The 16411-nt window shown below is 43.7% G+C and overlaps 1 protein-coding gene across 1 annotated transcript; it reads left to right on the forward strand.

Annotated features, from left to right (window-relative positions):
* The first annotated feature begins 5934 nt into the window (after positions 1-5934).
* On the forward strand, positions 5935-16178 carry LOC119649893 (DNA replication licensing factor Mcm7). The gene is made up of 7 exons (XM_038052283.1): positions 5935-6095; positions 6160-6263; positions 6321-6586; positions 6738-7056; positions 7113-7295; positions 14777-15834; positions 15894-16178. The coding sequence occupies exons 1-7, from the start codon at positions 6065-6067 to the stop codon at positions 16093-16095; spliced, it is 2163 nt and encodes a 720-aa protein (XP_037908211.1). The 5' UTR covers positions 5935-6064; the 3' UTR covers positions 16096-16178.
* Positions 16179-16411: the final 233 nt, after the last annotated feature.

Below are 16411 nucleotides of genomic sequence, written 5' to 3' on the forward strand. Positions count from 1 at the left end.
CTATGGGTTGCTGGTTGACTTGCAAAATAAGTCCCTTATAGACCCCACAACCAACCTAAATTCGTCGGGCCAAATGGTATCTCACGTTGACAATAACCTTTCCGTTCTTTTGGAAGACATCACCGACTCTCGTGTTCGAACACTCCTCCAAAAGTTCAGCCAGATTACTACCGAGTGTAGTCTCTCGAAACCAGTGAAGCACAATGTGCAGCACCACATAAATACTACTGGTTCCCCGATTTTCTCAAAGGTGCGTCCTCTACCACCCCAGAAACTGGCTATCGCGCGGAAAGAATTTGAACAACTTGTTCAACAGGGTATCTGCAGGCCCTCAAACAGCTGTTGGTCTTCCCCTTTACATATGGTCCCTAAGCCAAATGGCGAATGGCGTCCCTGTGGGGATTACAGAAGGCTAAACGCACAGACTGTTCCTGACCGATATCCGATTCCACTCATCCAAGACTTTGCGCATCACCTCGCGAATTGCCGCATCTTTTCGACCTTGGACTTAGCCAAGGCATACCACCAAATCCCAGTAGCTCCCGAAGACATTCCAAAGACGGCAATATGCACACCCTTTGGACTCTTCGAGTTCACCCGAATGACTTTCGGATTGTGCAATGCGGCGCAAACCTTTCAAAGGTTCATTCACTCAGTCCTGCGAAGCCTCGATTTCTGTTTCGTATATTTGGATGATGTTTTGGTCGCTTCTTCCACTGAGTCTGAGCACTAAGCCCATCTCGAGTGCATTTTTCAACGTCTCCTTGAGGCCGGTTTAGTCCTAAACGTTGAGAAATGCAAATTCCTTCAACAACAGGTGAGATTCCTCGGCCACTCCCTTTCCTCTGAAGGAATACAGCCCGACCCAGACAAGGTGCAAGCAATCACAAGCTTCCCGCGTCCAAAAACAGTGAGGGAGTTGAGGAGGTTCTTGGGCATGCTAAACTTTTACCGTCGTTTCCTGCCCAAGGCCGCCCATCACCAGTCCGTTTTGAACGCGTACTTGTCTGCCCCCAAAACAAAAGACACACGAGAGATTGTGTGGTCTGAAGAGGCTGTCCGCGCGTTCAATCAATCCCGACAGCAACTGGCTGATGCTACACTTTTGGCATTTCCTAGGCAAGATGCACCCCTAGCCGTTTTTGTTGATGCCTCTGACATCGCAGTAGGTGCTGCCCTTCACCAAAAGGTGGATCAAATTTGGCAGCCGTTGAGCTTCTTCTCGAAACAGTTGAATCCCGCTCAACGGAACTACAGCACCTACGATCGCGAACTGCTCGCCGCGTACTTGTCCATCAAATACTTCCGTTTCTCCCTAGAAGGCAGGCCGTTCACAGTGTTCACGGACCATAAGCCTCTCACTTTTGCTTTAAAACAAAAGCCCGACAAAGCCTCCCCTCGTCAGCTTCAACACCTGAGCTTCATAAGCCAGTTTACGTCAAACATCCAGCACGTGTCCGGCAAGGACAAGATAGTTGCTGACGCTTTGTCTCGTGTCTCCGAGGTTAACATCCCCGCCTCACTCGATTTCTCGGCTATTGCCAAGGCGCAGGAGGATGACGCAGCACTTCAGAGCCTCAAATCCAACCCCAAATACAAATTTCGGGAGTTGCCCATCTTCGGCTCAAACCTCTCGCTCTGCTGCGAAGACTCGGAAAAGGGACCTCGGCCATACATTCCGACCACATTTCGCAAGGAAGTGTTCCACGCAGTTCACGACTTGGCGCATCCCGGCATCAGGACAACAAACCGGTTAGTCACCGGAAAATACTTCTGGCCCTCCATGAACAAGGATATCAATTCTTGGGCCAGAGAGTGCATCGCATGCCAAAAGTGTAAAGTCTCCAGGCATGTAAGGAAAGAAGTGGGCTCATTCCCCCGCACTACCAAGCGTTTCCACACGATACACCTCGACATAATAGGGCCTTTGCGAGACTCGCACGGTTACAAGTATTGCCTCACAATCATCGACAGGTTCACGCGGTGGCCTGAGGCAATACCTCTGAAAGACATTACGGCGCAATCTTGTGCCGAAGCCCTCTGCCGAGAGTGGATACCTCGCTTTGGCGTCCCTGCAGTGGTCATCACTGACCAGGGAATGCAATTTGAGTCCACCCTTTTCTCCGAGTTAGGCAAACTCCTGGGTTTTAAACGCCAGCGGACTACTGCATACCACTCGCAATCCAATGGGATGCTAGAACGTTGGCACCGGACGCTGAAAGCCGCCTTTATGGCACGCGACGACCCGTCCTGGACTCAAGTCTTGCCTCTCGTCCTACTCGGCGAGTGCATTTTTCAACGTCTCCTTGAGGCCGGTTTAGTCCTAAACGTTGAGAAATGCAAATTCTTTCAACAACAGGTGAGATTCCTCGGCCACTCCATTTCCTCTGAAGGAATATAGCCCGACCCAGACAAGGTGCAAGCAATCACAAGCTTCCCGCGTCCAAAAACAGTGAGGGAGTTGAGGAGGTTCTTGGGCATGCTAAACTTTTACCGTCGTTTCCTGCCCAAGGCCGCCCATCACCAGTCCGTTTTGAACGCGTACTTGTCTGCCCCCAAAACAAAAGACACACGAGAGATTGTGTGGTCTGAAGAGGCTGTCCGCGCGTTCAATCAATCCCGACAGCAACTGGCTGATGCTACACTTTTGGCATTTCCTAGGCAAGATGCACCCCTAGCCGTTTTTGTTGATGCCTCTGACATCGCAGTAGGTGCTGCCCTTCACCAAAAGGTGGATCAAATTTGGCAGCCGTTGAGCTTCTTCTCGAAACAGTTGAATCCCGCTCAACGGAACTACAGCACCTACGATCGCGAACTGCTCGCCGCGTACTTGTCCATCAAATACTTCCGTTTCTCCCTAGAAGGCAGGCCGTTCACAGTGTTCACGGACCATAAGCCTCTCACTTTTGCTTTAAAACAAAAGCCCGACAAAGCCTCCCCTCGTCAGCTTCAACACCTGAGCTTCATAAGCCAGTTTACGTCAGACATCCAGCACGTGTCCGGCAAGGACAAGATAGTTGCTGACGCTTTGTCTCGTGTCTCCGAGGTTAACATCCCCGCCTCACTCGATTTCTCGGCTATTGCCAAGGCGCAGGAGGATGACGCAGCACTTCAGAGCCTCAAATCCAACCCCAAATACAAATTTCGGGAGTTGCCCATCTTCGGCTCAAACCTCTCGCTCTGCTGCGAAGACTCGGAAAAGGGACCTCGGCCATACATTCCGACCACATTTCGCAAGGAAGTGTTCCACGCAGTTCACGACTTGGCGCATCCCGGCATCAGGACAACAAACCGGTTAGTCACCGGAAAATACTTCTGGCCCTCCATGAACAAGGATATCAATTCTTGGGCCAGAGAGTGCATCGCATGCCAAAAGTGTAAAGTCTCCAGGCATGTAAGGAAAGAAGTGGGCTCATTCCCCCGCACTACCAAGCGTTTCCACACGATACACCTCGACATAATAGGGCCTTTGCGAGACTCGCACGGTTACAAGTATTGCCTCACAATCATCGACAGGTTCACGCGGTGGCCTGAGGCAATACCTCTGAAAGACATTACGGCGCAATCTTGTGCCGAAGCCCTCTGCCGAGAGTGGATACCTCGCTTTGGCGTCCCTGCAGTGGTCATCACTGACCAGGGAATGCAATTTGAGTCCACCCTTTTCTCCGAGTTAGGCAAACTCCTGGGTTTTAAACGCCAGCGGACTACTGCATACCACTCGCAATCCAATGGGATGCTAGAACGTTGGCACCGGACGCTGAAAGCCGCCTTTATGGCACGCGACGACCCGTCCTGGACTCAAGTCTTGCCTCTCGTCCTACTCGGCCTTCGTACAACCCGCCGAGAGGAATTTGCTGCCAGCCCCGCAGCGCTGGTATACGGGGAGAACCCAAGACTCCCAAGCGATCCGGTCTTCGACAAGAGATCGGGTCTCACGGAGTCGGGGTTGGCGCGTCTGCTGAGGGACAATCTCCGACGTATCAAAGCGCCACCACCCACTCGACACTCGTCCATACCTGCTTGTTCGCCCAAGGAACTGGACACATGCACGCACGTGCTGATCAGGACGGATGCCGTCCGGAAGCCGCTGCAGCCTCCATATGAGGGCCCGTACCGCGTTCTCGAGAGGGGAGAGCATTTCTTCCAGCTCGAGATCGGTGGTCACAAAAAGGCGGTCTCTTTGTCCAGGCTGAAACCCGTGTGCGCCCCGAAACAGCGTCGTGTCCGCTTTGTGGATTAACGGCGAACGAAGTTCGGGGATCCGTCGCCGAAACCCCCTAGGTTTCGTCTGGGGGCGGAGTGATGTGGCGCGGCAGGATCTGCAGCATTCGAAATTTATTTCGAATGTTGCGGATGCGGACGGGTAGATGGCGCGAAACTCTCCACTCGCTCATTTTCGGAACGCACCGGGGGAGTGGAGAATTAGCGGTGGAAAAATGCCGTTGGTTGGGACAGTAAGGACCGCATGGAAATAAGCCGGTCTCTTCTGTTCCCAACCGCGGCGGCGAACACACGGCCCTAATTCAGAAAGTGATCAAAGTATTGTGATAAATTTAATCTTTTTGTGTTTTAAATAAACTAATTTTATTTATTGCTAAATCCTTCTTAGGGATAAGGTAGGTAATCCTCGCAGTGAGGAAGGGTGGAAATTCCCCCGGCTGACTCATGACCTGATTTTTGCTGTGTGCCAACCGGCTGTATACGTTGGTGAATTTTTTATACTAGAAACTTTACACCCAATCCAGCCCTGGGCCCCTCCAGTTCTTCGAGTTGTTTATGGCTCGTCGAACTTCCTCTTCGGTAACATCCGAAAAAATCATGCCATGCGTATTGACATGGCGGGTGCCTTCGGTGGTGATCTACTCAGCCTGGTCAGCATGCTGGGCAGGTAACCCCCAAAGTTCACCCCAATATTCTTTCGCTTACGTTACCGAAAACTACCCTGTCTGGAGGCTCTTTTGGGATTCGTTGAGAGATCTGAAAAAGCTCCGCTGGTTCCTCACGTATGTTGCATTCTGGACACGTCTGGAGCGACTTTCTCAACTGCACCACAATACACAAGTGATTGTAGTTGCAGCAGCGACATATCAGCACACAGTTGAGATGAAATCTCATTATTGATTTGAGATAGAATTCCCGGAGTTGCTGGAAATGCATAGTGCCATAGTCCATGCAAAGTATTCATTTCCGAGAATACACGTTCTTTGGAATTCGTCCCGAACCTCAGTGCAAACCTTAGCTGGACGGTCGAGAAGAGTGCTTCGGCAAGTACTGAAACTGTTGGGTGTAGTGCGGCGTGGTGGTGGTCACCACTTTCTGCAATAACTTCAAGTCCAACACGCTCCCTGATGGTAGCCGGAATTGTATCGCTGCGATAGTCGACGACGAATCTGTGGTGGAACAAGGGGCGTTAAGATATTGAACCCGACCCCGCCGTTATTTCGTATGAAGAGGTTCATTTCTCCAGTCCACTCCATCCGCTACCAACGCGCAGCTACTGAAGTTGTCGCCACAGATTGTGGCGAAACAACTGCCAGGTGTGGGGAGCCTCATCAGTGAGTAATCTGCAGGACTGCAAAGTTCCTACACTTTCCTCACATACTCCTGAGACTCTGCGGTGGCGTACAGCCATTCAGACTGAAGATATCCATCCCTCATCCTTTCACAACCATTCATTTTCGTGTCACATCTAAAGTTAATTCAAAAAATATAATTAACTTTCTAGTTCCTAAGTACGTGGAGTCTTACTGTGAATAAAAAAAAACTTTAACAACGAACACTTTTATCAAATAATGGATTTTTCTTATTTCGAAACTCTAACCGTCACTCATTCAACAGCTCGAAAACTACCTTCTTGTTCAGTTTACAGATGGCGCGCAGGAATTAAACTTCAAATGCTTGATTGTTGTCATGTTGGTATGGTTTTCCCGCCAAACTGTATTTAATTTGGTTCTCCTCGAATCTGTGCGGTTGCTGCGCTTGTTGGAATTTGTTTCTTAAATTGGAATTTAGTTATTTGTTGTTATAAGTGTCATAAGTTTGCGCTGTGAATTTGTAAGGAAAGATGGCCCGGCGCGATTATACCCAAGATTATGGTGAGTGAAGCATTTTAGAGCAACCGAAAAATAGATAAGTTATGTTCATCATTGTCTCCAATAGATTCTATCCGCACGTTTCTGACAGAATTTTGTCAGACAGATGAAAATGGAACTAAGCTATTCAAATATGCCCAACAACTTGTGAGAATTGCGCATAGGGAACAGGTAACCAACCACTTTTAGCGCAGCGTCCCAGTGAACAACTCTGAGCATAATTTCCAGGTGCAAATGGTGATCGAACTAGATGATGTGAACGAATATAATGAAAGTCTGGTCAAAGTAATGGTCCAAAACACTCGCCGCTACGTGAATATTTTTTCTGATGTAATTTACGAGCTTCTGCCAACGTACAAAGAGCGGGAGGTTGCCGCCAAGGACTCTTTAGATGTTTACATCGAACATCGTCTTCTCATGGAGGCCCGCAATCGTAACCAGATGGACCAACGGGACGAACGCAATCGCTTCCCTCCTGAACTGATGAAAAGATAGTATGTTGTATATTTCGGATTTCTTGTATCTCTCCTCTCCCAATTTTCCTTTAGTTTACTTAAGATTTTCACTGGCCGATATTTGGCTTGTTATCATCTTGTTCAAATTAGTATATCAATTCTAGTTCTAACAAACGCTTCATATTTCCAGCGAGGTTGTATTCAAACCTTTGTCATCTGAGAAGGCTTACTCTATCCGCGAAGTAAAAGCGCAACACATTGGAAAGTTCGTGACCATTCGAGGCATTGTCACCCGGTCGACGGAGGTGAAACCTATGATGGTTGTTGCAACATACACCTGCGACCGATGCGGCTCAGAAACATACCAACCCGTCAACTCAATGACCTTTATGCCCATTCAAGAGTGTCCGTCGGATGACTGTCGCGTTAACAAGGCGGGAGGTAAACTGTATCTGCAAACCAGAGGATCGAAATTTATTAAATTTCAAGAATTGAAAATTCAAGAACATGTAAGCAATTTATCAGTGAAATATTGGAAAATGTTACTTTACCTTCTGTTTATTAGAGCGATCAAGTTCCAGTCGGTCACATCCCACGTACACTGACAATAATGTGTCGAGGAGAAGCCACTCGCCAAGCTCAACCGGGTGATCACGTTTGTATTTCAGGAGTTTTTCTTCCCCTAATGCGAACTGGATTCAAACAACTTATTGCCGGTCTGTTGACTGAAACATTTCTGGATGCACATGTAAGTACTTATTCGAAAGACTATTTCGCACGATATTCGTAAATGACACAAATAGCTCGTTTGAGACGTTTGCCTCAAAATTAAAAAAATAAACTGTAAAACAGTGCTGCATTCCCCACTTCAAGACTCCAGACTGAACATTTTGTCGGATTGGTTGGGTTTCTCATTTTTCTGGTTTTGGCTTGCTCGGCGGCGCAGTCGGCTCGTCTAGATTATGTTCACCATTTTTCTCGATCATGGGCTTGGTCGGGGTGAAGGCGAGAGGCTGCTGATGGTGAGTGAATAAATACGAAAAGTGCATACTAACTGATAAGAAGTGTAGACATATTGTAGGAATTCGGACCAATAAGGAAAGAGGTGTTTATATAATTTATGATATCACCAATCCAACTCCATCAATTATCGAATTCTGTGTAGCTGCCTGTCGTAATCCGTGGCAGGATCTAAGGCACGGTCTGTCACGTCTTCTTCTTGTACCACAGATAGTGCTTCTATAGACTTTCTCGGCTGTATGGTTCTGGCACTCATCAAGACTTGGAGGTGTTGATGTTAATAAACATATGGGAAACTTGGATGAAGGAGAAATCCTCGCTCCAAAATCAAAGCCCAATTTCAATAAGTTAATGAAAAATACGGCGCTGTAATCTTTCAGAAAAATACAGTAACTACTCCTGTATTCTCTTGTTTAGTCTTTAGCTTCACATCCAGGAACACATCAAGATTTCTTACATGGGACAAAAGCAACAGGCTTTGCTCGTTAACCTCGAGAAGCGGAATTAAGGTATTTTTTTTGTTATGGTGAATAGTATCAGAAAAGTTTTGGTTAGATCTATATTGTTTCCATATCCCGCTTAACATCTGTACAACTTTTTTCTATGCACCTGACAGTGGTGTCATCACATTATCAGCATACGTTTCACCTCTTAGATAGCCATGAAGAGTAGAGGTACACTCTGAAAAAAGTGTATTTACTAAATTCATAGCGTAAAGTGCACGATGGCGCTGAAAACGAAAGATTCGATATAATATCCACAAGCACAACAGGAAATCATAATTTTTGTGAACAAGCATTACTTCACTTAGAAGTTGTCTTTGCTTGGCATAATTAAAAGTTTGCGACGCTCAGAAGAGAAATCATCTTTTCACACCAAAGCCAGCCGAGAGAATAGATTCGCAACCTTAGCCGCTTGTACTAGGAAATATTACTTTGGTCATTCAAGGCGATAGTATTAGAAATCAATTACTTAAAGCCAAGGATCTGCATCCCCATATTCACATACAGCCGAAATCATTTTCTAGTCTAGAATATAAAAGCTTGCCAAAGGAACAGCCAATCATAATAACAATAGACACCGCTTATGGTGTCGGCATCGGCTCGACAGCTGCCACGGGTACACTGTACAATTGTGATGCCCTTTCACCTGGGGCAGAATCTTGCAGTTAGGAGTCTGTCAGAAACCGGCTACCAGGTCAAGAAAGTGCATCTTGGGGTAGCCGTCAGAAACAAGCTGAATTCGCGTTTGCTACCCGTTGACTTCGCAGAGTACAAAAGCACATTGCCGCACGAGGAAAAGGAGTACTTTCCAGAGTCCCACCATTTCACTTCGCTTAGATCCAAAGTGTCCAGCTGATATCGCTGGCATTCCCGCTCAAATTGGAGAAAGCGAGCATTGTTAAGACCTTCGCTACCTTTTAGTCACCTCTTACGACAAGCTGTGAAGACTTTGACTCAAGCCCCAACTCATAGGCCATAACCTTTCCCGAAAATGTTAACGCTTTTACTCCTTTTAGAACAGAACCACCACTTCCAATGCACTCAGACACTTGCTGTCGTAGTTTAGGGTCATAGTGGTCAATCAAGTCTTATCCATAGCTACAAAATTACAAACAAATTAAACCACAGAGCACTAATCAATTTAATTCCAACTATTCAAATAATTTTGAGAAAGTTGTATGCTACTCTACGCTGAGAAATCCTTATGACCTCAGTTACTTGGTTAAGCATTTTTTGGGAGATAATGCTTTTTCTAAATTGTTTACGTTCTCCATCTGCATTTTTGGTACAGCTGTGCCAATTTGACAATAATCAAACATTTTATCTACGAGGTACCATTTAAATGCCAGGCTCTAACTTATTGGCTAGCTCAGTATACACTGAGAAGTTGTTTATAGTCCAACTGATTCTTCCCATCGTGATGGAAAAGCATAAACAAACAAAATTCTAGCTTACAGTTTTCGCTTTCGGAAAAATATGCCACAATTGAAAAGTATCTTCCGGTAGAGATCTTTAATTGAACATTCGAGTTCTGGGGATAATTTCTCACTGTCAGTTATTGGCCGTCACAAGCTGCCCCTCGTAATAAATTCAAAAAGAGACTTGCATCGTTAATTTCCGTACATATCAACAATTTTTCTTCGCTGTGATAATGAAGTTTAAACATTGTAGCTCCTTTGGTGATGCCGATCGGTTGTGATCCATGTAAAACGAGAAGATATACCGGTCTCCATTAAATTGCTGGAACCTGAGTCAGGACAAAGGTAATCAAGCTCTTCCTGACAAGAATATAGGTCTACACCAATCGGTGTTGATGGAGTTGTCTTGACGCGTTTTCATAGTCAAACTTTCTTCAATCCGAAACTACTGCATTAGTACAACGTCGATGCTTTCTTCTCAACCGAGAACAAGTAGGTTTACCTCCTAGGCCTAGATAAGAATGTTCCTCTAAATTTTATCGGCCAAATCGAACATTAAATTCAATATAGAGTGAACTTGAGTGTTAAGTTTTCAAAGGAATGTCGTTCTTAGCGCTAAGCAAATCTCAGGAGTACACTTGCTACACGTTTGGTGCCAACGGATCAACTAGGAGAAGTGAAAACATGGGATAGGTCTCCCTCAATAACCATTACAAATAGTTTGGCCTCCACACTGTTTCTCTCCCCTGGCGACAGTTTGCCACTAGTGGAATTATCCACTCTTGCTACTTGCAGGTTACTCTTGGTCTCGTAGTTAAAAGAGTTGCATAAATAGGTGCTTTACAGTTATTACTGCGTTGTTTTTAAGGTTTCGTGTAAAACAAAACCTTATTAAAATAGATGCAATGTCTGTCTGTTTGTCTGTCTGTCACACGCATTTTCCTCCAAAACGGCTAAAACGATCCAAACGAAATTTGGTGGACAGATGGGAACTATGAAATCCCACGCATACAGTGAGTGGCATAAATTTAGGTGGAGTTTAAAGGGGGGCTCCCCATACATGCAAAAGGGGGATTCAAAATTTTTTTCACCGGATATAGTTGTGTAGAGTATGAAATGAAAGTCCTCGATTTGTGCTTTCCGAAATTGATATTAGTTTTGGTATAAATTGCAAAGTGCGTGAGTAATGAGTCAAAATGTACGCACTTGAAGTGAGACAGGACTCATTTTCGGAAACTACCCAACCTAAAAATCCGGAAAAAATAGGAGTGGTGCGCCTAGATGAAATCTAGACCTCAAAATATGTCCCATTCCGATATCTGCTCAAATAAACTTACTAATAGTGTATTACTACTTTTTAGAAATTTACTGAAAAACACCCCTTAAATTCCTCCTAGGACTTCCGAATTTCGTACCAGCATAGAGGACATTATTTCGTATATACATGCAAAAGTTATAGCAGTTCAAACTTAGCAATTTCGCGCGAATTTATCGCTTCCAAAGCTATGCAAATCAGATGCTGACGTCATAATTACCCGGAATAATTGGCATTCGCGTGAAATATTAAAGTCGCATTTATGAAGAATCTACTTATCTGCAGCACTTTTTAAGATTTTGTGTAAAACACTTATGTGAAATCTAATCTTCGAGAGATGTCCTATTCCGGTATCTACTCAAAAAATTTACTAATAGTATATTATCAACTTTTAGAAATTGACTAAAAAACTCCCCTTGAGTTACTCCTAAGTGTACTAAATTGCACCGACATAGAGGACAGCCTCGTGCATACACATGCCAAGTTTCATGAAAATCCAACTATTATTGGGAAAGTTATAGCAGTTCAAACTTATCAATTTCGTGCTTATTAACAGCATCCTAAGCCATACAGATTAGATGCTGACGTCATAATTAAGGAGAATAATTGAAATTCGAATGAAATATTAAAATTCCATTCAAGAAGAATCTAATTCTCCCTAGCCCTTTTTTATATTTGATGTTGGTTAAATTGTTGGAATTTGCTAATAATATTAAACTCAGAGTGTGAAGCGTATGAGGTTGACTATTTCAATGCAGAACTTTCCATCAAATGATTTATTTAAATTACTTTCTAAAAAATAGATGCCAATAGAATTTTTAACTATGTGACACGGAGCTGTCAGGCTCATCGCTCCTCACATCTTCTTCTTTTTCTTCAGCCTTCAGTTCACAAGCGGGGTCAGCTCGTCGTGATCGGTTTCGTCATTTTATTTTATCAAATGCCTGATCAGGATGTAATCGCGAGACCTTCAAATTCCCATCCAGTGTATCATGCGACCATTGTTTTGGCCGGCTTTTTGGTTGCTTACCATTGACTTCGATGTTCTGACCAATACTGGTTGTTGAATTTTCATTAGCGTGAATTACGTGACCACATCATCGAAAACGCCTCTCTTGCAGTTTTTCCACGATCGGTGCAAACCCATATCGATCGCGGATATTCTCATTTCAGACGTGATCAAAACGTGTCACGCCACCAGTGCAATGCAACATTTTCGTCCCCATTACCGCAAGACGCCGTTCATTGTCCTTTATAGTCGCCCAACACTCAAACTATAGAGAGCGACAGACGGACGACATTGCAGTACATTTTGGATTTGGGACGTGCGCTGATACGTCGATCACAAAGAAAACCAGTTGGGGAATGCCACTTCATCCAGGTTGTATTAATGCGTGAAACAATTTCATTACGCAGTTCTCCATTGGCTGATAGCATTGACTCGAGATATTTAAATTGCTGAGTTCTGGCAATGGCAGTAACCTGCCCTTCGAGATATTTAAATGGCTCTGTTCTGGCAATGGCAGTAACCTGCCCAGAACTGAGCGATTTCAATATCTCAGGTCAATGCTATAAGCCAATGGCCACAGAACCTTTTATACCTGAAGTGTCATGCTTCCGGTTTCCCGACTTGTTTCACTTAAATTGCTATGATTTCGAATTTGCTTCTCAACTTTTTCATTTTCAAATTAGATTCCACTTTTGATCGCATGAGTTTTCTTGGAAGCAAGTACACACTGGCTGACCCAAACACCGGTGTTAAGGCTTTGAACGAAACCGGGTGTGGGCACATGCCTATTAGCGCGTTTTACATTGCAAATACCCAAAAAATAAACAAATTCCATTTCTTTTTAAATCAATGAATACGTATTCGGAAAATTATAAGACTTCATTGACTTGAAAGGAAATTGGGATTTGTTTTTTTGTTGAAGATGAAATCAGTCAATGCAAACCCACCGAGCGCAACACGCAATACTGTTGCGAGAACAATCCTCAAGCTGTTGCTGTTGCTGACCAGCAATCAAATAAATTTTCTTCAACTAGATGAATCTACTCTCAGGTCTGGCCAACACTCTTAGCCTGTTAGAAGACAGTTTCCACCTGCGGTTTTGAATGTTCAATTCTTACTCACTCCACTCGTGTCCGGATAGTTGAGTGGTTAGAGCACAAGGCTTTTGTTTTTTGCTTTCTCCTCCTCCTGAGGACAATAATTAATTGGAATTCTCTCTGTTTGTTGTCCGTTAATTAAATAAATAAGGCTGTTTTACGGAAGATCGCGGTTCAAATCTCGGTGGTGGCAGTGGGATTTGTATCGTGATTTGGCGTCAGATACCAGCCGGCTCAGCTATGAATGAGTACCCGAATCAAGTCAGGGTAATAATCTCGGGCGAACGCAATGCTAACCACATTGCCTCCTATAGGGTATTATAATCCTGTAGTGTACAGTTACGGTCTTGAATGAAGTGCTCTAACATACTTCAATGCTCTGATCCAATTGGATTTTTGGGCCAACGACTATTATTTGTAGAGTCGCCTCATCTAATTATTTTCTCACAATAATATATAGACCTTAAAAGCTGGTGAAGCGCCCAAAAATAAAAGTTTACTAGCAAAGGAAATTGCGTCACGGCTTTTATTTTTTTAATAGCATTTCAATGTTCGCTGTTTCAGGTATGAATACTTTTGAATTTCCTTCTGTTTACAAATTTTACACCTGCCTCCACCTTGTTTGCACTACATGTGTAGAATTTCACAATATGTATTTGTAACATAAGCTCATTGAACTTGGTCTCACCAAAGACGGCTTTGTCAGAGAAATGTGTGCCAGACAAGCATTAAATTGATTTTTACATAAAACCTTACAATCCAATCGTCGAGCACGGCTAGAGTAGCTATGTATTATATTATTGTTAAAAAGGGTAGGAATTTCATCAAATTCCCCAACATTGTGCCTTATGTTATAACCTGGTTAGTTAAGATAGTAATATACCATTATTAACTTTATTTGAGGAAATATCGGGATACGATATATTTCGAGAACTGGGTTTCATCATTATTTGTTTCAGGGTTTTTGTTTGGATAATATACCTTTCGAACCCAGCTTGTCCCAAAAATGGAATGATCACTCCGTGGAATACAGTCTCAGATTGAATCTGAATAAAACACGATTTTTGTCGACCGATCCCATGACAGAGGCACTATCACTGTCAGTACAGTGATCTACCTAGAACTGAGCGATTCAAATATCTCGGGTCAATGCTCTCAGCCAATGGAATTGTGCGTTATGAAATTGCTTCACGCAGCCTGGATGAAATGGCGGTTCACAACCGGTTTTCTTTGTTATCTATGTATGAACGCACGTTTGAGATCTAAAACTTTCGGCAGTGTCGTCCGCCCTGTCGTCTTCTCTCTGAGTTTCGGTCAATTTTAAAAAGCAATGAACGGCGTCTTGCGGTAATGGAGACGAAGATGTTGCGTTGGGCTAGTAGCCGAACACGCCTTGATAACATCCGAAAAGATTCGGTTTGAATATTTGGTTTTGGCATCCCACATGGTCATATTCCCATCATGATTTATGATAAATTCAACCCAAATGGCGTTACTCGTTGAATAAGTACACAGACTGTATACACCAAGTTTCGTGGCAGTAACTTTAATCATTTTAAAGTAAAGTGAGTAAATTTTATGTGACAGACACAAACAAAAAGTGATGTGATTTCAGTAAAGCTTTGTTAAGCTAAAAACTTGGGATAAACACAAACTTATAAAGTTCCGTCCTACGACAAACTCCTATTTATAACATTTTCTGATCGCATTTCTCCCACTAGTTTTGATGTTCGTCAATTTCTATCTACAGCTGGAATGATTCAGCGTTCTACTTATCAAGCACCCCTTTTAATTGTTCAAACATTTCATTCAATCACTTCAAGAATACATTGAAAGCCGCATTTCTACTAATAACTTTTATTTACAGCGTATCATTTGCATCAATAAAGATGAACAAATATCAGAAAAGGAATCTGAACTTACACCGGATGAATTGGCAGTACTTTCACATGAAGACTTTTACGAACGGTTCGCCAGTAGTTTGGCCCCTGAAATTTACGGGCATTTGGACGTAAAAAAGGCTTTGCTGTTGTTGTTGGTTGGCGGTGTAGATAAGCGGCCAGACGGCATGAAAATAAGAGGCAACATCAATATATGCTTGATGGGAGATCCTGGTGTTGCTAAATCTCAGCTACTAGGATACATAAGTCGCCTAGCAGTGCGAAGTCAATATACTACTGGCCGTGGTTCATCAGGAGTCGGCCTTACCGCTGCTGTAATGAAAGATCCGTTGACTGGAGAAATGATGTTAGAAGGTGGCGCTTTGGTTTTAGCGGATCAGGGAGTTTGCTGCATTGATGAGTTCGATAAAATGGCCGAGTCGGACCGAGTGGCGATTCATGAAGTGATGGAACAGCAAACAATCTCCATTGCTAAGGCTGGGATTATGACTACATTGAATGCGCGTGTTTCGATCCTGGCAGCTGCCAACCCTGCGTTTGGACGTTATAATCCTCGTCGCACCGTAGAACAAAACATTCAGTTGCCAGCTGCATTACTGTCACGTTTTGATCTTCTTTGGTTGATTCAAGACAAAGCGGATCGTGAGAATGATCTTCGTTTAGCGAAACATATTACTTTTGTTCACAGTCACGGCAAGCAACCACCAAGCCGTACTCAAGCGATTGACATGAACTTGATGCGTAAATATATCATGTTATGCAAGCGTAAAAACCCAATCATCCCAACTGAATTGACCGATTACATTGTTGGAGCATACGTCGAACTGCGTCGCGAAGCAAGAAACAGCAAGGACATGACGTTCACATCTGCAAGAAACCTTTTGGGAATCCTCCGCTTGTCGACAGCTTTAGCCAGGTTGCGCCTGTCCGATGCTGTCGAGAAGAATGATGTTGCCGAAGCACTTCGTTTACTCGAAATGTCAAAAGATTCCCTCAACCAAATTCACGAACACCAAAGAGGACAGTAAGTACTACTCACTATTTTCTCCTCATAATGATAATTAATCCTTGTCTTTTCTGCAGTGTTCCCAATACGTCGGACAAAATATTCGCCTTGGTACGGGAACTCGCGGGTTCTAGCAAGACGGTCAAGATCTCAGATATTATGGAGAGATGTACTACGAAGGGTTACAAGCCGGATCAAGTTGATAACTGCATTGAGGAATACGAGCAGTTAAACGTGTGGCTAGTAAATCAAACCAAAACTAAAGTTACATTCATCTAAGTTAATCAAGTATTTAAAAATCGTTTGCTTCGTAGATTTAAGTTTTAATTTTTTTACAGTAATAAAGGACAGTACAAATTTGATGTCTAGATTTTTATTGCAGAATTATGTTAAATATCCTCAAGTAATTTTTGGGAATAATTTACTGTGGCGACTATATTTCAAGTGCACAGTTAACAGTTTTTTACAGTAAGATTTTAACTACTGCTTAGGAACCCAAACTAACTTGTCATTTCCACTAATAACGGAAAACCGGGTTTTCACGGATCTTCAAAATTTTGTACGCTTCAAAGTACATCCGAAGATGTGCGTGTAT

The sequence above is a fragment of the Hermetia illucens genome, chromosome 2 (assembly GCF_905115235.1).
Source record: "Hermetia illucens chromosome 2, iHerIll2.2.curated.20191125, whole genome shotgun sequence".
Taxonomy (NCBI): Eukaryota; Metazoa; Arthropoda; class Insecta; order Diptera; family Stratiomyidae; genus Hermetia; species Hermetia illucens.

Coding starts and splice junctions, on each gene's coding strand:
- LOC119649893 (XM_038052283.1), top strand. CDS start 6,065: ATGGCCCGGCGCGATTATACCCAAGATTATG. Junction 7,296..14,776: donor AAACATTTCTGGATGCACAT/GTAAGTACTTAT, acceptor TTTTATTTACAG/CGTATCATTTGCATCAATAA. Junction 15,835..15,893: donor CACGAACACCAAAGAGGACA/GTAAGTACTACT, acceptor TCTTTTCTGCAG/TGTTCCCAATACGTCGGACA.